The sequence below is a fragment of the Arabidopsis lyrata genome, assembly GCF_000004255.2.
Source record: "Arabidopsis lyrata subsp. lyrata unplaced genomic scaffold ARALYscaffold_4, whole genome shotgun sequence".
Classification (NCBI taxonomy): Eukaryota; Viridiplantae; Streptophyta; class Magnoliopsida; order Brassicales; family Brassicaceae; genus Arabidopsis; species Arabidopsis lyrata.
Window position 1 is genome coordinate 20,434,386 of NW_003302552.1, and position 21,862 is coordinate 20,456,247.

The 21,862-nt window shown below is 33.5% G+C and overlaps 3 protein-coding genes across 3 annotated transcripts; all 3 read right to left on the reverse strand.

Moving 5' to 3' along the window:
* Positions 1 to 172: 172 nt before the first annotated feature.
* Positions 173 to 7,198, reverse strand: LOC9316021 (insulin-degrading enzyme-like 1, peroxisomal). The gene is made up of 26 exons (XM_021028296.1): positions 6,876 to 7,198; positions 6,708 to 6,783; positions 6,473 to 6,540; positions 6,269 to 6,360; positions 6,097 to 6,170; positions 5,969 to 6,012; positions 5,838 to 5,889; positions 5,605 to 5,727; positions 5,388 to 5,500; positions 5,117 to 5,279; positions 4,622 to 4,714; positions 4,389 to 4,474; positions 4,167 to 4,253; positions 3,808 to 3,911; positions 3,373 to 3,475; positions 3,149 to 3,244; positions 2,873 to 3,062; positions 2,445 to 2,506; positions 2,246 to 2,350; positions 1,934 to 2,135; positions 1,595 to 1,803; positions 1,302 to 1,426; positions 1,171 to 1,222; positions 986 to 1,072; positions 760 to 882; positions 173 to 567 (listed from the first exon to the last, which is right to left on the reverse strand). Exons 1-26 carry the CDS (start codon positions 7,011 to 7,013, stop codon positions 322 to 324), a joined length of 2,913 nt encoding a protein of 970 aa, XP_020883955.1. The 5' UTR covers positions 7,014 to 7,198; the 3' UTR covers positions 173 to 321.
* A 3,133-nt stretch (positions 7,199 to 10,331) lies between these two features.
* On the reverse strand, positions 10,332 to 11,820 carry LOC9317865. The gene is made up of 3 exons (XM_002881753.2): positions 11,687 to 11,820; positions 11,070 to 11,567; positions 10,332 to 10,941 (listed from the first exon to the last, which is right to left on the reverse strand). Exons 1-3 carry the CDS (start codon positions 11,778 to 11,780, stop codon positions 10,421 to 10,423), a joined length of 1,113 nt encoding a protein of 370 aa, XP_002881799.1. The 5' UTR covers positions 11,781 to 11,820; the 3' UTR covers positions 10,332 to 10,420.
* A 1,440-nt stretch (positions 11,821 to 13,260) lies between these two features.
* LOC9317866 lies at positions 13,261 to 15,647 on the reverse strand. The gene is made up of 3 exons (XM_021029350.1): positions 15,107 to 15,647; positions 14,181 to 14,678; positions 13,261 to 13,835 (listed from the first exon to the last, which is right to left on the reverse strand). The coding sequence occupies exons 1-3, from the start codon at positions 15,207 to 15,209 to the stop codon at positions 13,315 to 13,317; spliced, it is 1,122 nt and encodes a 373-aa protein (XP_020885009.1). The 5' UTR covers positions 15,210 to 15,647; the 3' UTR covers positions 13,261 to 13,314.
* Between the last annotated feature and the right edge of the window lie 6,215 nt (positions 15,648 to 21,862).

The window sequence follows — 21,862 nt, forward strand, 5'->3', positions numbered from 1 at the left end:
ATGAAAACCAAAGCTGGTGCTTGAGACAAGTATAGACTTTAGACTTTATTCTCCCCCTTCTCTTACCTTCTGTTTATAAACGTTATGAGTTGGTGATATAGGTTATTAAACGAAAACTAGACATACTGTATATGGGTTCCAAATCTCTGGTTTTCTCGACAAAGGCTAAATTCTGTAGAGTAATCAATGTTTTTCTCTTGATGATTGAAACTCTCTTTTCGAACAATTTAAGGTTCACCTAAATATTATTATTACAACCGGAAAAAGGATGAAACAAAAACAATATTGTCTTTGTATAAAGAAATGAGTTTCATTCAGCCCTCACAGTTTGGGCTGTCCGCATCCCCTGAACGACCCGTGAAGAGGTTGGGACTTTCTGAAACCAACAATGTCTTCGATTTCAACAGATGGTGATGGGACTTCGTCTTTGTCACTTGCCATTTCCTTCAAATGCTGGCTCCCGTATACTCTTATGCTCAGCGATTTCTTCCTTGCTGCTCCAACTTTTATGTATTCGTCGAAAAAATCTATCAACTCTTGCTTCTGAAGCTGTTTCAACGCAGCGACCTGCCCACAAAACAACCCCATTCTCTCATTGATCAGACGCTTTCAAAACCTTCATACCAACCTATACTTAATCATAGAAGTGATACAACTATTTGAGGAAGTATATCTGCATGTTTCATGGATTCACCAGGTGGTTGATTCGGGAGGCGGTTTTCTTAGTTTATGAGAAAATATAGAAGGAAAAGGAAGCACCTCTGCCTCTTTACGGTTGAATTTGAGTGTTCCACTTTGAATCTCTCGCCAGTAAAATCGGGATTCCTCCTTCAAGTTCTTGTGTTTTTCAAGCTTCATGTCTATCAAAGCTGTTACATTGCTCTAGAGGAAGAGTAACTCATATCAGTTAAATAGCTCTGGATGACGATCATATTCCATAGCTAGGTTAACTGAGATATATAACTAATTGGTTGATCCATCTTACCTTGAAATCCACATCACTCATCTCGTAAAGTTTACCCTCAAAGTTCTTCAATAATGACTCCACCCTCGAATCAATATGTCCAGGACCCTATTAAAGATTAAAGATTAAACCCTCTAGCCTCTACGAATTTAAGGAGATGGGCCTTAATAAGAAAAACTGACAGAGATGGCTAGATGGTTTGGTACCTTAACTGAGGACTGGATAATGAACTGTACACCATAGATGCCAGAATCATTCCTAAGTTGCAAAAACAAAAGCGCATTTAAACAGAATTCAGTGGATTATATTAGGAAACAGAAGGAAAATTCCAATGTACCTCTGAGCAAGTGCAGTGATATAACCAAGTTGCTCGACTGTTCTAAGTTGATGAAAGGTGGCTTGCTTTGCAACGAGACCGAATAGCTGAAGTTTAATATTCATGGCAAAGTCATCTCTATGAACCTGTTTGTGGCAACCAAAGTTACAATTTGCCAAAACAATATGATCTCTGGAAATATGTTCTAAGATAATACCGAGATCTACACAAAGAAACTCCAAAGAAGACGTAAAAATTGGTAGATACGAATAATAAATTTCAAAGCTACCTTCTTAATCTGAATAAGGAGTTACCTGTATATAGTGCACTAGAGCAGAATTTTCATCACTGGGGTTTGAGCCATCTTGGTGGTAGAAATACTTCATTCCTTCTCCGAGCTTGACAACCCTATTAGTGAGGTGCTGGGACGGGAACAAAGGTCGGCAAATCGGTTTTGGATCGTTAAAAAGAACATCTTCAATATGTTTGACCATTGACTCAGCTTCATTATTCTCCACATTACCTGAAATGAAGTATGTAAGTATTCAAATACCAACGACAGCTTCCGGAAAAAGAAGAAGACATACAAAAACAGAAAACATCACAGCCGATAGATCATGCAAAATAAATAAATAAACACAAAATGTTGATACCTGCTATATAACACTCAATAAATGTCCTTGATAACAACATTGGAACAAACTTAGCTACGTCTTCAGCTTCCAAATGAGAAAGGACATCCAGTTCCTCTGTCCAAGGCCAGGTTTGATCTTGTAATATCAGTGAGCAGTAATACATTGCTTGGTGATATGGCTGTCGAAATTTGTAATTTTGATACTCCTTTGTGACAGTTTCCTAGTGAAGGATACGGAAACAGAGTAACACAGATTCAATTATTATGGTACAGAGGACGCGTTCAACCATTAAGTGAAGTTATAAAAAGAGATGAAGTCTGACATGGTTACCTTGATAACAGCAAATCTATCAGGTTTAACTTCAAAATTTGCTATCTTTCCAACAACAGTTTCCAGCAAGATCCTCAATTTGTGATTATAACCAAGAAGGGTCAACTAGGAACAAAAACAGGTAGTCAGAAATAAAAAGAGAAAGCAGTAAGAGATGAGCACATGTGTGTAGTGAAGATGAGGTAAATGTCAAAATCACCTCGAAACCATTGTCCGAAAGGCTCACTCCATAGTAAAGACCAGCAACTTGTGCATAATAAGCTACAACATAGAAGAAGTAAAGAGTGATGGGAAAGATTTATCAAAATAGAAGCTTTGTGTCTTTACTCAAACATTTTATTTTACTTATTTATACTATTTTTCATTTGTCTTCGAGACATACAACGAAGCTGCAAAACAGAGCGAAAACTAGAAAGCAGTGATGACATTGTCAAAAGCTACAAGAAATGCTCAATCAACAGCATGTAATATAAAAATATTTTTCATAAGACAAGTTTTGGTGCTTACTAGACAAATTTACCAATTTCAGAAGATCGGTTCCACTTAACTAGAACAAAGTTCTCTGAACTAAAGCCTAGAGAAAACACCTAGTTGGAAATACTGAGAGATGTATCGACCAAATCTTACCGTATTCATTCAAACAGTCCATCAGCAATCGTGTAAAAATATCAGTAAGAACTGCCGCGTCAGGAGAGCTGACTGCAAGTGGGCAGTTGAAATCCATCTTAACATATGCCTTCGGTTTCGAGAACATTGTATCTGGCTTGTACCACAATCTTGAGAAAGGCGTCTTTCTCAACAAAACTGGAACGGTTTCCTGTTCCAGTACTTGATCATATAAGATGACCGCTTCATGCATTAAAAATTTTAAAAATTCTTCTAGTTTATGCCGTGAAATTGAACCTTGTCGTTAGCATCCTTTAATGACAAATCCGTAGGAATAAAGACATTAGGCGCTGGTAAATGCAGATGTACATCAGGAGCAGACTGCACCCATTCCTGTAATCATTTTACATAAACCCAAAAATATATTTAAGGGAAAAAAAATTGTTCAAACAAAATTGAAGCGGAGGTAGTAAAAAATAAATGAATCATTTCGAGCTAGTATAACATATCAAAAAGTGAACCTGGATGGTGGAGCTGGTTATCTTCTCAAGAGAATAGGCAGTGTTATACCATGGCTCAGCCTTATCAGTTTGTCCTTCAAATTTCTGTGATTCCCAAAAAATTCTACAAAAGCAATGGCATTGTCAAGATTCTTTGGAAACAACTCCGAGCAGTGTCTAAATTCCAGTGCTTTAACAAGTAAACTTCCATAACATGCCGGAAATGGTCAAAGTAAACTGCAGAAAAACTAATGGGAATAGTACATAAACTAGCCATCATATATCAATAGCAAAAAGGCCTTAAATGCCATCCTCAGTTTTTTTCAGAATAAATGGAGCAAATGTAAAATTAGCTTAGGCGAAACCCATGATTTCATTATAAGTTTAGTGTATAATAGGCAGCTACCCATCAGCTTTATGTATGCAAAGTAAAGACTCTTAAAACCACAGACTTACCGAACATTACTAGGAGAAAGCTCATCTACAACCTTTTGTACAATAGCTGGATTAAATTTAGTAGGCAGTGAAGATCCAACCAGCCAATCCTTGGTCGGATATATCTGAAGAGTAATTGCAAAGAATACAGACGATTTTAATAGAACTATTATTTCTTAGCCATGAGCTTTGGTTTGAACTATTATTTCTTAGCCGTGAGCATAGGTTTGCGCTTTAAAGATATAAACTACAAAATTTTAGTCACATTGCATAACTTCATATGCACGATTTATTGAAGGAATGATTGATGACATGGTAAGAGAGGTAAGCATGTATAAAAAATAAATCTTAGACAAAAAGAGAAAGAGCTAAATTATTACCTGCATGTTTGATGCAATATCCACTATATAGGACATTGCTGGTATTTTGTCTTGGTAATGAAATTTCGTCTCACAAATAGCTGAGAGCTTCAATAACAATAAACGATGTATTAGCAATATTAAAGTTACAAAGTCAAAAAATGAAGAAAAAAGGGAAACTACAATCTTAGCATATCAGTAGCAATATATTAGAATGAGTCGTACAAGTTAATGTATCTATACCTCATCAAAAATCCACTGGCAAACACCAGTCTGTTGTAATAGCTGAATGTAGTTGAACAGCAACCCTAAAATCTCTTGCATATGCTCTGTAAACCCACCAAGGAGAAAACCCATGAATTTAATAGTTACAAAACACCAAACACACTCATACTTTCTATTCAACACAAGAAAGAAGAAAGACTGTTGTGAACTTCCTAGAATGAAAAAAAAAAAAAACTAATAGCAAAACCCACCATGACCAGCATCGGTAAGATCAATTGAAACCTTGAAGAAAGAGTAATCTAGAGTCCACTCTCCTTCACCAGCAGACAGTCCCGTTGCCCAACCTGCAAGTAATAAGAAGAATTAAGCCAGACTACTAAATGTTGTAATCGAGCATGTTTCTTACAGGAATAACATCAGCAACCTGTCCCATCCAATAAGTTTGTTTACATGACTAGAATGGAACTCTCTAGAAGACAAAGACGCCCACTTTCTATCAATGATTCTACAAAATCCTCCCATGCTACTCTATTCAAAAATTAGTAGGACACCCTAGGCTATACTCCATGCCAAGATACCAAAATATTTTGTCTATACCACCAACGCCTGAAACAACAAAGAGTTGTAGTTTCTAAAGAAAATTTCTAAATCATTTTAGGGAACCTCAAAAGAGTCTTGTCACATTCAAGGGTGTAAGAGAAGAAGACTGAAGATCGAACTTAGCGTGTGCCCCATAGAAAACCTACCCAAGGTTTTTAAGGCGTGAAACAAACTTCCTTCTCCCTCATGGCCAATTAGATGGCCAAGGTACTGGCTTGGTGCTTCTTCATAATGATGAATGCTAGGAGTTACAGGCCATGAAACACCCAGCTTGTGTCCTTGCTTTATAGGAATAGCCTTCACAAGAATCTAAAACCAAAGTAATACAACGTGACCAAAAATACCACATCATAAACATTCTAGCATGATATATTTTCATGTAAAAATATATTCTAAATTTGCGGAAGGAAAAAAAACCTGCAAATGGTCTGGAGTACATGGCTGGCCAGGAAATCTAGGGACAACTTTGTTGGTGTTTTGGATTTCCTGGAACATCCCTTCTACAAGATCTTGAATTTTATCAAGGCTTTCTGAAAACATGCAGAGCAAAACAATAGCACAGATGTTACCTATTTAAACCTTTTTATTTCCTTAAAAAAGGAATTTTGAGTTTTGTGTTAGCACCAAAACATACCCTTCCCATATACAACCAGATGCATGATGTTGGCAGAATAATGTTCCTCATAGAATTTAATAAGCTCACTTTTTGTATCCACTCCTTTCGCTTGGGGTCGTACATGAAGTGTATCCATGTTCCCTAAGCAAAAACCTCACTTATTTAGCATGAGAAAAATATTGGGAATCACACTGACTATTCAGAATAAATTGGGCATTCAACAGCAATAACAGTAAAAAATTTAGAGAGACCTGTGCTAAATTTGTGATACGGATGGTCTTCTTTGCTAAGATGCTTCTGTAACTGTTACCAAAAAAATGACAAAATGAGTCCTATACATATAAATAACACCTGATAATTGTTCTTTAGACTAGAATTATACCTGTCGAATTCGCCAACCATCAGAGAGTAAGTTTTTCTGATTCTCTGGGGAAAGAAAACTCGTTATAACCTGTTTATAGTTCAAAAACTGCAACGACAAAAACGTAAAGAAAACAAAAGCGAGCAAACCTGAGTCAACAGCCTTAATCTCTCTCATGGTGGCATCAGCTGACATTAGTGGTTTGATAAAGAACTGAGCAAATCTGATTTAAGCAGCCACATAAGAATCTTACACAGGCAAAAAAAATGATAAAAGATTAGAGAAGATTAGTTAGCAAGAGTACAAAAACACCAACTGTACCTGTCCAGAGCCTCCTCAAAACAGTCAGCATTAACATCGAAATGGTAGTTTGTCTCTTCAGAGGCCGTATAAGCATTTGTACTGCCTCCATGCTACACCAAGAAAATTCCATGTTTCTTAAAATTTTACATCAAGTGGAATCGAAAACAACTTTGAGTATGTTTGAGTTCATATATTCGGGGAGAGTGCAAGGATATATACTACCTCTGTGATGTACTTGGAGTAACTATCTTCCTCAGGGTACTTCTCACTTGCATAAAATAGCATATGCTCTAACAACCAAAAAAACAATAGTAAAACATTATAACAAGCCACTCCATATTGAAACTAGATTTAACCAATGACTGATAGCACAGTGATTGAATCATTCCATGGCAAATAACAATTGACAACTTGAATTCTACTTAAGAAATTACAAAACTTGAAAAATTCAACGTACCTAAGAAATGAGCAAGGCCTTCTAATCCTTGTGGGTCAGAGAAGGATCCAACACTAACGCTCATTGAAGCAGCACACTTGAAGAAAATAATCAAGCTTCACGAATCAGTAAACGAAATCCAAAATCAAAGGAATCGATATCAGAAACCAAATCATAATGATTTCAAACCTTATCGGTATCGGGATCGCTGATCAACAGGACCTGGAGCAAGTTCTTAAGGACAATCATCCGATATTCTCTGTTATCCGTACGTGGTTTCAGTATCTCGACACCTCCCACCGTCGTGTTCGATTTCTCGACGGCCATCTTCGTTTCGATTACAACTTTCGGATTAAGTTTCGTCTTCGGTGGGTCTTCTTAGCTCTTTATCGCTTCACCGGCGTCTGTTTTTTCTTTTCTCTGCTCAGAGAAATAAAAGACAGAGGACGGGAATTTATCTACTGTGCTAATGTCTACGTCTGAATATTATCGACGGTATAGGTTTCGCCACGTCATTCGAATCCAACAGCGTAGCACAAACATACTTGAGTCATTTGTATATGAATATATTCCATAAGAGTAAGAACTATAGAGAACAAGTCTTGTTAATTTAAGTTGACCATGTAAAATGGTCTTTGTAAAAATTTTAACTACTGTTTTTATATCAGACTTCATTTTGAATAATACGTCATATATTTTAGCAATATATATGGATGAAAGATGTAAATCATCTACTAAATTGAAATCTATTCATCATTCTTTATAATTTTATTTTAACAATTTCCACAGAGTTTCCATACATATTAGAAATACTAGGTTATGAACCCCGCGATATCACGGGGAACTCATTTTCAACAAATATATTTTATTACGTTTATATATTAAATTATTATTATAATATATTCAAAAAATTGAATTATTATATAAAATGAACTATGTCTTAAAGTTATATCGTAAATATTTTCTAAAAATATTAAAAAAAAATTATGAATAAAAATGTAAAAAAAAAAAATTATGATTAAAAAACACTTTTGAAACATTTTTTGTGAATATAAAATTATTTATAAGTGACAAAATAACTAACGAAGAGTTATAATATAGAGAAGTTCTAGCGGGTCAAAACCAAAAAGATATAAAAACACAACCAGAAAAATAACCGTCAACACAAAAAATAACCGTCAATATTTTAACGAAGAGTTGCGATAAAAAGACATAACCGAGAAAAAATAACCGTTGATATTTTAACAGAAAGTTGCGATAAAAAACACAACCGAGAAAAAATAACCGTCAATATTTTAACGAAAAATTGCAATAAAAAGACACAAAAAAAAAGTAAATGTCAACATTTTTACGAAAAGTTATGATAAAAAGACACATCAGAAAAAATAACTGTCAACGAAAATGTAACCGTAAATATTTTAACGAAGAGTTGCGATAAAAAAACACAACCGAGAAAAAATAACAGTCAATATTTAAACGAAAAATTTTGATAAAAAGACACAAACGGAAAAAAATAACCGTCAATATTTTAACAAAGAGTTGCGATAAAAGACACAACCGAGAAAAATAACCGTCAATATTTTAACGGAAAGCTGCGATAGAAAGACACAACTGAGAAAAATAAACTTGTCGATATTTTAACGGAAAAATAAGATAAAAAGACAAAAACAAAAAAAGAAACCGTCAATATTTTAACTGAAAGTTACGATAAAAGACACAACCGAAAAAATAACCATCAATGAAAAATTGTAACCGAAAATATTTTAACAAAGAGCTAGGACAAAAAGATACAACCGAGAAAAAATAACCGTTAATATTTTAACGAAAAGTTGCGATAAAAAGATACAAACGAGAAAAGTAATGTTAATATTTTAACGAAAAGTTGCGATAAAAAGAAACAACCAAAAAAATAATCGTCAACGAAAAAAAGAACCGTCAATATTTTAACGAAGAGTTGCGATAAAAAGACACAACCGAGAAAAAATAACCGTCAAACTTTTAACGGAAAGTTGCGATAGAAAGACACAAACAAAAAAAATGATCGTCAATATTTTAACGGAAAGTTACGATAAAAAGACACAACCGAAAAAATAACTGTCAACGAAAAAAGTAACCGTCAATATTTTAACGAAGAGTTGCGATAAAAAGATAAAACCGAGAAAAAATAACTGTCAATATTTTAGCAAAAAATTGCGATAAAAAGACACAACCGAGAAAAAAAATATCGTCAATATTTTAACAAAAAGTTATGATAAAAACAGATACGAAAAAGTAACCGTCAATATTTTAACGGAATGTTTCGAGAAAAAAACACAACCAAAAAAAATAACCGTCAACGAAAAAAGTAACCGTTAATATTTTAACGAAAAGTTGCGAGAAAAAGACACAACCGAAAAATAACCGTCAACTAAAAAATTAACCGTCAATATTTTAACGAAGAATTGCGATAAAAAGATACAACCAAGAAAAAATAACCGTCAACATTTTAACGGAAAGATGCGATAAAAAGACACAACCGAGAAAAAATAACCGTCAATATTTTAACGGAAAATTGCGATAAAAAGACACAAACAAATAAAGTAACAACCAATATTTTAACAAAAAGTTGCAATGAAAAGACACAACCGAAAAAAAACCGTCAATATTTTAATGAAGAGTTGCGATAAAAAACACACCCGAAAATATAACCGTTAATTTTTTAATGAAAAATTACGGTAAAGAGACACAACCGTTCAGAAGTGCAAAATGCATTTATTGAGGTTGTTATTTTGGTTAATAAAACCAATTTGATATGTAGTCTAATGGTTGATGTAAAAAAACTTCGTAATATTACTAACTATACAAAAAATGCAATGAAATTATATAATGAAAATACGTAACTTTAAATGAATAAATGCAACTATAAAGATATAATTGTAAACTGAAAAGATACGACTGTAATTAAACAAATATAACCGTAAATAATTGGGAAATTGTTAAAAATGTCCTTTTTGGTGTGCCCTTTTTCAAAAATGCCCCTTTTAGATGTCTATTTTCAAAAATGCCCCTTTTTAAATCTGAAATTTTTATAAAGTTTTATTAGGTTTATAAGGTACTTATGGATTGTAACTACTACTTGAAGACTCGATCCAAGTATTTATAAGGGTTTATAAGGTGTTTTTAAAGGTTTTACAAGTTATTTTAAAGGATTTTTAAGGTTTTTTAAAGGTTTTACAAGATATTTTAAAGGTTTTTAAAGGTATTTAAAATGCATTTATAAGGTATTTATAAAGTATTTATAAGATTTTAGATACATAGAAATGTAGTTTGTGTATGTTTTAATAATGTTACATACATATTTGGGTAAATCTTATATTTTTAAGAGCATTTTTTATAAGATTTTAAAGAAGGGACATTTTTGAAAAGTGGCATTGAAAAAGGGGCTTTTTTGCAAAAGCCCCTAAATAATTCAACGAAAATTTAAAGAGAAAATTCAATAAAAAAACATAACCGTAAAAAAAATAACCGATTTAAACGAAAGGTTGCGATAAAAAGACGTAACCGTTCAGATGTGCAAATGGTATTTATTAGATTGCTATTATATATAGATTGTCTTGCATCACTGGTGTGAGTTACAAGACTAGTGACAACAACAACAACAAAATGTAGTGCAACCACCAATTCCTTACAAATCGTGTTTCTTCTTATTGTAAGAATAAACATTCAGTCTGATAAAAATTAAGAGCCATAATTTGTTAACGGGCCGGGGTAACAACGACGCTATCAAGAACAGGCCCACAAAGATGGCCGAAATCATGAAGCTTAGTATGATAAAATGCACTATAAAATGTTAGCCTCGTTCGATTTGAATCAGCAACAAACCTAAAATGTCCTGTTTTGAACGCTCCTTTACCTTCTGACATATAAGGAAGCTTAAATGGCTCTCTTCCTGCGAACGCTTCCACCATCATAGACCCGTGGCAACCGTTTTGCGCATCGCCGACCGCGAACGAGAGAATGTAGGCGTTACCAGCGATGGTTCGGATGATCTGAGCGATTGCACTTTCTCTTCCGGCGACTAGTTCTACGGCGCCTTGTCCATAAGGAACCTTGAAATGACGTCTATCGATGTACTTCACTGGCTTAAGGGATTCGACGATCCATCCCGGAAGAGGAGAGATAAAGTCTTGGATTCTTGCCGGAATCAAGATTCCGGTTGAGAAATTAGCGAAAACGTGTGGACCAATCTCGAATCCTCCGTTTTTCACCAAGTTTCCTAAGACAGCAAAACAAAGTTACAGGCTAAACATAAACACACAGCTAAAGTAAAAGGATCAAATTGCAAAAAAACTTAAAATATATCGTATTAACTAACCGGATATATGTGCCGGTTAATTTATTTACCTCTGGTATACCGGAGAGGAAGAATCTCCTTGATAGCGACAACATCTAAGAGAGGTCCACACGTGCGATCCTCTTGAACACCAGGGTTATGGAAAGTGACCTTAACCACATCGGACATTGCCTTGAAAGCCCAAGCGTAAGTGTCTCCACCGTCGGAGCTAAAGACGGTCTGGATCGGAAGCTCATTGGCCTGACCAGGCACTGAGACTTTGATGTTCTCATCCTGAGGGCAAGTCCTCGTGGCTCCGAACGTGAGAGAGTAGACCAAACCACTCTTCACTCTCACGTCCTGAGAGATAGTCCCCAAGCTTCCTATTCTAATCGCGTGGACTCCACGTGGGACCGGAAAATAGAATCCTCCGGGCTGAGGCCCACCGGAGACTAACTCCATGTGGCCGCCGATTTGCCAGTGAGGAAGAGAGTTAGCGCCGATTATTTGTCGACCCTTCATGTTTGATTTGAGAGGGGTTTGCTCGAAGTTTCCATTTGGGAGAAGCCCTATATATAAAGATGGAAACCACAAGTATTAATTACAAGTTCATGTTTAGATGTATGATGTATCCAAATAATTGATATAAAAATGAATATTACAACTTCATGTTGATTGATTGTCTTACCGTCTAGATGAGGAACTCGACGTGGTTGGAGACTGTAAGAGCCATGGCAGAGAGAGAAAAGGAGGAAAAGGCTAAGAGAGTGATAGAGAGACATTTTAAAGTCTTATCAATTAGTTCGCCTATATCAATGAGGACCTTGTGGGCTATATATATATATAGGGGTTTAAACTTAAGCCACAAGAGATATTATAGCTAGTATAAGAAAAGAAGAGGAAGCAGCAGCATGAACATTTTTGGAAATATACAACAACAATAGAAAATTGTCGGCAAAAAATTGTTTAGTTAATTAAAGAAAGTTTCCGAATAGGCGTATACGTAGGGAAACTCGAACCACGTTGAAGACCGCACCTTACTAGCCGCAACGTGTGACTCACTGTCTGTCATGTTACTTCGGTTATAAAAGATATTAGAAAATTACTAATTAACGCTTTACCAAATGAATCTTTATAAAAATACGTCCTCTTGTGCTTTGTGTGCAGTGAGATATCAGATGTGACGCTGAAAAATATGCAACGAACCTTCCAAGCACGAATTCTAACACAACGAATATATATGTGCATGGTGTTTACAAAAACATCACGAGCTATGTCGCTGTGAAAAAATATAATCAAAAGATTTAAATGAACTAACAAAATCCGATTGATGACAAAAAACAAAAAGAAAAAATAATCCAGTCGGTCTTTCAAAATGTGTTAGATGAATTGTCGTGCCATTTTTCCCTTTAACATAATAAAGGAATTGTTGTGCCTTTTCTTTTGTTTTCTTTTATTATCGGAAAGTTGTTTTTTTGATAAAAATTAGTATTATCGGAAAAGTTGCACTCAGAAAAGTGGGGGAAAACAAAAGCCAATGAATGGAGCATATATCTATTTATTAACTGGCGCTGAATTTCATCAAAAGTTTAGAGCTTTACACCAACATGAGTTACAATGTCTTCACATTAAAACCAAAAAAAATAACATGAGTTACAATGTTGAAATCTAGTTAATCGTCTGTGCTCATCTAATTTCATACACTGAATATACATGTAAGCAAAACATTGTCAACTTTTTGGTTCTTTTCTCCGCAATCGACGTAAGTTTTTGTTTAATAAAGCTTCACGTTTAACTTGTACAAAAAACAAACGTTAAAACAAAGAAAATTGTCAATGAGATTTACAATTAAATGCGCATGTGTGGACACAAGAGATACTAAGCGGAGTTCCAGAAGTCCAAATATGGTCTTCGCTCATTAATCATCGCCATGATTTGCTCTTTAAGTCAAATTTACGTCCACAAACAAAAAAAAATGATTGAATATTAGTTGCGATTTTGAATCTGATTTTCTTTTACGTTATGTCGTTTTGGTATGAATAAGAGTATATCTGATCTACAGATCCACAGATTTAAAATATCATTACTTGTTCAGTGTTGTATACTATTTTTTGTCAGTCAATATATTAAATATTACAAGTATAAATACACAATGCAATATTTATTTGATCAAGAAACATGAATATCAATTTTTTTTTTTTGGCATGCAGCATGAATATCAATTTCTTAACGACCTTTTTACAGAAGTACATATAGAAAATATAATTGAAATCGAATAATATTTATTTCAGTTTTACAATACATATTAAAGTAATTCTAATGGGCCAGGAAAACCCTAACATTATCAAGTACCGGCCCACAAAAGTGTCCAAAATCATGAAGCTTGGTATGATAAAACCCACTATAGAAAGTTATCCTCGTGCGATTCGAATCGGCCCGAAATGCGAAACGCCCCGCTTTGAACGCTCCTTTATCATTAGATTCGAACGCTACCTTAAACGCCGATTTTCCCACAAACGCCTCCACCATCATCGATCCGTGACAACCATTGTGCGCGTCTCCAACCGCGAATGAGAGAATGTAGTTTCTACCGGAGACGGTACGGATGATCTGAGCGATGGCACTTTCTCTTCCGGAGACGAGCTCGATTGCGGCGAGTCCTGAGGGGACCTTGAAGTGGCGGTTATCGATGTACTTGACCGGTTTTAGAGATTCGACGATCCATCCCGGAAGCGGTGAGAGTAGGTCTTGTATCTTCGCCGGAATTAAAATTCCGGTAGAAAAGTTGCTGAATACGTGTGGACCGGTCTCAAATCCGCCGTTTTTCACAAGGTTTCCTGATTAATTTTTACGTAAACAAAATCAAACGTTAGGGGCGAAAGAGAAAACAATATGAAAAGATAAGGACCAAATTGCAAAACCAAAGTGGAAAAAACGTATGTGGGAGTTTTGGGTAAAATTGATTTTACTCGTTAGAAATCAAAATACAGAAATCCAATCCAATTTAACCCGGTTTAAATATAAATAATGAATCCAAACCGGAAATAAAACCTATACTAAGCCATTATGTGATAGATTTGTAAGTGAATCGGTTAAAATTCTTCTAAAAATGCTGAAAAAAAGTCAAACCGAAAAAGTTGGAATGAGAACAATATCAAAACCGAACCGGAATTGAAAGTTACCTTTGGTATACCGGAGAGGAAGAATCTCCTTAATGGCAACAGCGTCAACGATTGGGCCACAAGTGGGATCTTCCTGAACACCAGGATTATGGAAAGTGACCTTAACCAAATCAGACGTAGCCTTGAAAGCCCAAGCGTACGTATCACCACCATTGGTACTGAACAATGTTTGGATTGGTAGCTCATTGGTCTGACCGGGCACAGAGATTCTGATGTTCTCGTCTTGAGCACAAGTCCTCGTGACACCAAACGTTAAAGAATAGACCAAGCCACGTTTCACTTTAACATATTGAGATATTGATGCTAAGTTTCCTAGCCTAGCTGCGTGGACTCCACGTGGCACCGCGAAATAGAAACCGCCCGGCTGTGGACCGCCGGAGACTAACTCGACGTGGCCAGAGATTTCCCAATGGGGAAGAGAGTATTTGCCAATTATTTGTCTCTTTCTCATGTTTGATTTGTTAGGAATTTTCTCAAAGTCCCCATTTGGAAGAAGCCCTAGTAAACATAAAAACCAAATTTTACATTTTGTCTATTATGAAAACTATAATATATCAGCGTAAACAACAATTTATTATCGTTTCACTAAAAACATCGGAGCTAATTATAGTTTAATCCTTTGTATTAGTGTCACCGGTAATGTTAAGTTGCTGACGACAAAAATAACTAAATTAGAATTAAGAACACATTATTGGCCATTTGAAATGCCAAATAATTTTTTTTTTCTGAAATTTAAAATAACGCTATTTATCCATGTTCCCTATTAATTTTATAACACGCCAAGTCTAAAACTGGCAAACTATTGTTTCTTCTGATAACAATATCTTTTTATAAATATATCTTAATTAACAGAACATACTAAGTAACTCAAATATAAGATCGAGCATTATATGATCATTTGGGCACTAATTAAAGTATAGTCTTACCATCAAGATGAAGAGTCCGTTGTGCTGGTAAGCTATGAGAACCATGAACAAAAGAACAAAGGAAGGCCAAGCAAAGAGAGAGAACGAGAGACATTGTGAGCATTTTACGCCAAGTGAAACAGCAAAACAAAATCTATCAATTGTATCTCTAATAAAAGAGTATAATTGAGAGGATTAATTGTACAATGGGATGATGGTATATCATATATGCACAAGGTCCTGCGAGCTATATATAGCCGACCTACGTATTAATAATTTTACGTCGGTTTTTGGAATTATTCAAAATATAAAATGATTAATGATGGAAGAAATATATTAATGTTAATACGGCGATGCACCGTACGTATTAATACGAAGGTGATAATAGCAAAGATAAGCAGGAGCACGTTGAATATCTCCACAAAATGAGCCGCAATGTTTGTGGTGTGGCCGTACTGTCCGTTCATGTTAGTCATCTAACCACTTGCAATTTGTTTTATCGTCAAATTTTGACAACTAATTAAACTACCATTGTTAAATCGTTCATTTTGTAAGTTTACTGATTCTGTAGCCAAGGTTAATGTATAACTGTTTCAACTAATATTTGTAAGCGATTACAAAGTCAAAGATTATAGTGTATTATAGATATATAAGTCTACATAAATACCAACTGTTTAGCTCTCTATATATTTTGCTCATATTGAACATACAAGAAATTGATTGTTAAACCCATTCTAAATATGACTAACAAATGACAAGGATTTTCTGTATTTATGTAAGTTGTGTATCAAGCAAAATATAGATAACTTTTCGGTTTACATTTTACATGTTATCAACTAGTTTTTTTTGGGATAATTAATTTATAAATATGAGCAACTAGTTACATCATTAATTACATGTATGTGTATACGAATGCTCTGTGTCGGTTCATCGGCGTGATTTGCGCTTCGAGTCAAATACTGGAAAACCAAATATGTATCCAAACTCCAAAGTAACTAGATTCTTTAATTCATATAATAATATTAGACAATCTCGACAACATATACATGTGTGTATGTGCTCCTCTGTCCTTTTGGGTACAATGTATTTCAGAAAATTTATATTTATGCGTTATACAAATTATATAAATAAAAACTTTTCTCCAGTAAAGGTAGTTTGAAGTTGAACCAACTTTTTATATTATTAATTTTCTAGCCTCTCTAGCTAGCTCTAACTAACTTTGATGTCAGAAAAAAAAAAGCCTCCAACCAACTTTGTTTTTTTGCGAGCGATTCAGTTTTACTCTATAGAGTGTAGACGGTTAATAATATTGATTTAAATTACTTTCTTACGAGTTTTGATTCAATCTATAATACTGTTGAGATGTGTGTGTTTTATTGGTTAAGAAAAGGTTTGCTTTTCGGGATTATATAGCTGACGACCAATTAGAAAATAGATGGTTCTTCTAGTGATTTTATATCATTGTATGGTCGATTTCAGTTCGGGTGGGATAGATCATATCAATTTATGTGATAACTTTTAAAGATATCTATAACTTCTGCAGTGGCACTAACCAGCTAGAGATTTTTTATTTATTCCAATCTCATTTATTTTTTGACTTTTTTTTTGTCAACTTTCAGCTGTCTTCCCATGTTCATATATTCAACAATTACATCTTATAACATACGGAAATGTAGCTCCCATCATGTGGATTTCAAAAGTCAGCGATATCTTTTTTATCCGTATAGTCGTCAACCGACGAAGGATCCATGTTATAAGAATATAATCTCCCTCCTCATCAATATTAAATTTTCACCCGCCCCAGCCACTACAACTCTAACTTTGTGCTCGTAGTCGTAGATCCTGGCATCCTGCAAACTACGCATGTATCTAGTTCCAGTGCAACCATAAAACAACAATATAGTTAAATGTTAATTATATATCTACGCTAATCTAGATCAATGTTATAAGTTGTTTTTGTTTTAACATCAAAAGCCATAAGAGAATTTAATTATGTAACGAAACTCGTTTAGCAATGTTTCAATATTTGTGATAATCTTCATTAAGTGTAAATGGTGATACAAAACAAGCTTAAATACAAGCTAAACTAAACCAAATATACTAACCAATCTAAACCATAACTAAACCAACTATATACACTCTAATAATGTGTTTGCTATGAATGAACCGAAGTCATTGAAAGACCGAAAGCAAACTGAAAAACTGATCCAAAGAAACCTAACATATCCTAATATATGGTTAAGTGGATTCAATTTTTATATATGGTAGAAAGCTAAACCAAATCTTCAAGGAAAAACAAGATAATAAACAAATTCATATTGATTCGTATATATAGTAGAACGATTATTCAAAAAGTAAGAAAATCCAAACCAAAACGGAACTACAATCCATATTGAACACTATGAATTTTATTGATGATGACTGGTGAGTGATGAGCATATGTTTTTCCCGTAAGAAGTAATCTCATAAGCCTGAAACCCAAAAATTGTAACCAATATAACTAGTAAAAGAAAAAGCTTAGACCCAAAAATAAACTCAAGGAAAAAAAAAAATACAAGGTGACTTTGTAACGGTCATGTAGGTGTGAGTTTTTCGAATCCAATCTTCTAATTCAAAGAAGAAAATAAACACCGTGTAATAATCTTAAAGTAGGCCCATGATATTTAAAGCCCAGCCCATTTAGTCCTAAATACAAGCTCCGTTCCGTTTCGGTTTGTTGTTGTTTTCTTGAAACGTTTTTTCATGTAAAAGTAAAATCCAGGGCCCTTGATTCTAGTTTGAAAAAAATAGGATTTGTTGTTGTTTTTCATAATTATGGAATTAATGTTGAAAAGTGATAGGAAAACAAAAGAAATGTCGATGAATGCGTAAAAGAAGAGGGACAGACCATGATCCAAAGGTCATGATATGTGTCCGATAAAGGGAGAGCTAAGTCTCAATCAATATTACTGCCAAAAACATATTTCTATGAAATTTTATAATCACTTTCTTTTGAAAAAGCTAATACTAGAAAAAAATAATCAACAAAAAGTGGGGATAGCTTTTCTTCAACCTTCCACATGCCCCATTTGGTACACTACAAGATGGACAGCCGAGTCATGTCCTTTTGACATTTCCTCTTTGTTTTTAAATTTTATATCTCTATACTATTAAAAGAGAAGTACAAAAGGAAATGGATCGGGTTAAAATCAGAAAATTAACCCGAAATTCTGAAATCGGATCTTTGAAATTTTTTTGGAATATAAATGCGAATTAATAATGAAAAATCGAAATAAAATCAAATATTTATGGAAATCAAATAAAATCTGATTGTACTTATGATAACTAATAATAAAAGCATATTCCAAACAATATTATACATTAATTACGTATAATAAATTTGTTCATATATTTTTGGGACTAATTCCATAACAATCAACGTTTTGTCATTAATTTTGCTCATTTTAGCCAATTATCATTAATTGAAAGATATTTTATTTGCTTCTAAAGATTTCTAGAAAATTTATCACAAATAACTCATCTGTTTTATAAATTAAATTGATATTTTTATTTTGGTAGTGTAAATTAAATAGATATTTTTATTTTGATCGTGTAAATTAAATAGATATGAAATACATGTAACTAATTTTAATTTAATTAGATTAAATCAAAATTATGATATTTTCATACCTATAGCTTAGCAAAGAAGTTTAATTTTCAATTCATAAAGATTTTTTGAATATGATTTTAGAATTATTCAACAAGATGATAAGTATTTATTAAATTTTGTGAATCATGAAAATAATAATTAATTTTTAATCATTATACTTCATCTTTCAATCTCTCATCTAACAAATAAGATACATATTCTATTATTACTATGTCCAAACTTCATTTTGTTGTATGACTAAATAATATTCCCATTAGAACTGTCAAAGCGAGTTGATTCGTCCCGTTGAGTCCGTTTTGCGATAGACAAAAAATATTTTGACTTGTGTTAGTCGGTCCGCACGACCCGCGGGTAGCATATATGAAATACAAACCCGTCCCACGAATGTATGCGGATTTGCGGGATTGTCCATGGATTTTGTTTAAATAATTTTAAAGTAACCAAAATTTAAAATACTACTAAAATAAATAAATAAATAAAAATACTATTAAAACTTTGTTTAAATTACCACACGTTGAATAAATTATAATTTTATCAATAAATACTAATATGCGGGCTGATCCGCCAACCCGCGGATGAAAACCGATTAAACCTATGACCCACTGCGAATTAATCCATGTGGCCCGCTTATTTGTGGGTTTAATATATTTTCCCAAATCTGCCCCATAGTGAGATGATGTGGGCTCGACCCGCGGTTTTTGACCTATTTTGACTGCTCTAATTCCCATGAATCATCTAATTTTAGAATTTTAAAACACAAAATTCTATTTTGTAAATCATAATTAATACGATGGGTATATTTATAAACAATTTTACATTTTCTCTACAATTCGTTATTATGAATATTTATAAGTATACTACACGACTCGTTCTACTAAAAAACGCACACAATATTAAACGCAACGTATGTAAACCAATATTCTCCCGCGGTCCACCGCGGGTCCGATCCTAGTTTCTATACATAACCTTATATATTAACTTGACTACTAGAATCATCTTAGGAATATTGGTGAGGGTAATTGACAACTTTACCTTTAGGTAATTGTGGAATCAACCATGAGAATCTTATATTATTCAATATTAATCAAAGTATGGCTTAAATAGTTAAAACTCGCACATACATATACAGTACTACCATAATTTCCAATTGTAGAATATTACTCCCTCTGTTCCTAGAAGATTGATTTTCTAGAGATTTCACATTTCTTAAGAAACAATTATTGTTTAATTATTTACTTTCATTAAATATTTTTTAATAAACTATGAACTAATAGTAATCTGAAACAGTTAATCATTACATCTTGAAATCTACGATTTATTAAAATCGATTAATTAAAAATAAAAAAATCTACAAAATCAATCTTTGTAGAACAAACTCAAAACACTAGAACATCAAACTTCAAGGAACGGAGGGAGTACTTTTTATAAATATAAAAATGAGAAAGTTATATAAGTATATGAATAAAAAGGAACGTTTAAGGAATTCATGGTTACAAATGAGTTTAAAAAAAAAAAAAAAGAAATTGAACATTTTTTCCCAAAACACTAATTAGATCGTACGGTTGGTGAGCTTAAAGAACTAGTGACTAATTAATGAGAATAATAATTTTTGGTACGACATCCCACAAATCCGTAATGATGAGAGCATAAATCTCGGCATAATCTTCGTTTCAAGAGTTCGAAAGCAAAGTCATGAATATTCACAAATGATTACGCAGAAAGTCAGTTTGATAGGTAAAGCATCCATAAGCTAATGACTAAGTTTTCATTGTAATCATTGATTTACATTTTTCCTAACAATATTAATTATTGAAATTTTAAAACAATTAATTACACTTCTTATCTCCCCTTCTTCACGAGTTTAAAGCGACGAGGTGCTTCCATCATTATGTCTTCTCTTTCTGTTGCTGCTCTTCTTATGATTCGTCTAATATAAACTATTTGTGAAAAAATTAGATTACTTGAAAGGCATAAAATTAACCAACTAAGAAAATGTATATGCATGATTAGAAATCAATTCATAGAAAAATTCAATTGTGCTTTTCTCAATACATTATACTATGTCAAAAAGGAAACAAGAAAATACAAAATTCTATTGAAAACCAAACTAATGGATTTATATTTTGTTGTTGCTAATTATGGTTTCCTTCTTTCCACCGTAGCAGTAAAGCTATGACAATCTACCAAAACAAGAAGAATTCTTGTTAATTAATATCATGAGTTGTGAAAAACTCACGTGAAAAGAAATGTAAGAAAGTTTTTTTTTGGTTTAGAGTTGAATATGAATTGGAGTTAGTTTTTAGATTTTAATAGAATAAAAACTTGCTTGATAGTGTTATATATATAAATACTTAATTACAGTAATTAGCCAATTAGGTATCAAAAAAACGATGGGACGGAGGTGGTGAGTGGTGGTGGTCGGAGCAGACAAAGAAGGGTCCTACAATTTGCCTAACCGTAATAAAGAGCCACATTCCTTTTTCTTTTACCCCATCCCGTGAGTGAACCCCACTCTTCCTCATTCTATTATTCTCAATCTTGTGGAGTATTTTTTTCTGAAAAAATCAATATACAAATTCTTTGCAGCATCAAGGAATATATGTTGATAAAACGGAGCTTTTATATATGATTTTGTTTAATTGCTTCATTAGAATATACCAACTATAAAGTTAATGAAGATCGGATGTTTGAGTATAAAGGTTTGAATTTGCTCGAATGTTGCATTATTTGAATCTTTCTTTCTAGTTTACAATTGTGCAAATTAAAACAAACTCGTTTTCAGTATTTTACCTTTTACTATACTTATGTAATCTAACGATCCGATCACAATTTTTAATAGGATTACAGATCGAGCTCATGTATCAGGTAATAGTTATAGGAAAGACGAAAATGGTGTCATATAAGCAACAATTATTTGTATGTGATTTTACGACCATCTTCATCTAGCTTAAAAATTACACCAATGAGAATATTTATGAACACGGTTTGGTTCAAGTCATTCGAAAAGATCCACATAATATTGTTCTTATAGAACGTTCATGTGTAGCAGTCAAATATTTAGTTAGTAATTGATGAACACATATATGATATATCCGACATCATTTTTCAATGTTTTGGGTCGTTTAGGA

Coding starts and splice junctions, on each gene's coding strand:
- LOC9317866 (XM_021029350.1), bottom strand. CDS start 15,209: ATGCTCACAATGTCTCTCGTTCTCTCTCTTTGCTTGGCCTTCCTTTGT. Junction 14,679..15,106: donor ACGGACTCTTCATCTTGATG/GTAAGACTATAC, acceptor TATGTTTACTAG/GGCTTCTTCCAAATGGGGAC. Junction 13,836..14,180: donor TCCTCTCCGGTATACCAAAG/GTAACTTTCAAT, acceptor AAAATTAATCAG/GAAACCTTGTGAAAAACGGC.
- LOC9317865 (XM_002881753.2), bottom strand. CDS start 11,780: ATGTCTCTCTATCACTCTCTTAGCCTTTTCCTCCTTTTCTCTCTCTGC. Junction 11,568..11,686: donor TCGAGTTCCTCATCTAGACG/GTAAGACAATCA, acceptor CTTTATATATAG/GGCTTCTCCCAAATGGAAAC. Junction 10,942..11,069: donor TCCTCTCCGGTATACCAGAG/GTAAATAAATTA, acceptor TTGCTGTCTTAG/GAAACTTGGTGAAAAACGGA.
- LOC9316021 (XM_021028296.1), bottom strand. CDS start 7,013: ATGGCCGTCGAGAAATCGAACACGACGGTGGGAGGTGTCGAGATACTG. Junction 3,063..3,148: donor TAAAGGATGCTAACGACAAG/GTTCAATTTCAC, acceptor GTACTGGAACAG/GAAACCGTTCCAGTTTTGTT. Junction 883..985: donor TGAGTGATGTGGATTTCAAG/GTAAGATGGATC, acceptor CTCTTCCTCTAG/AGCAATGTAACAGCTTTGAT.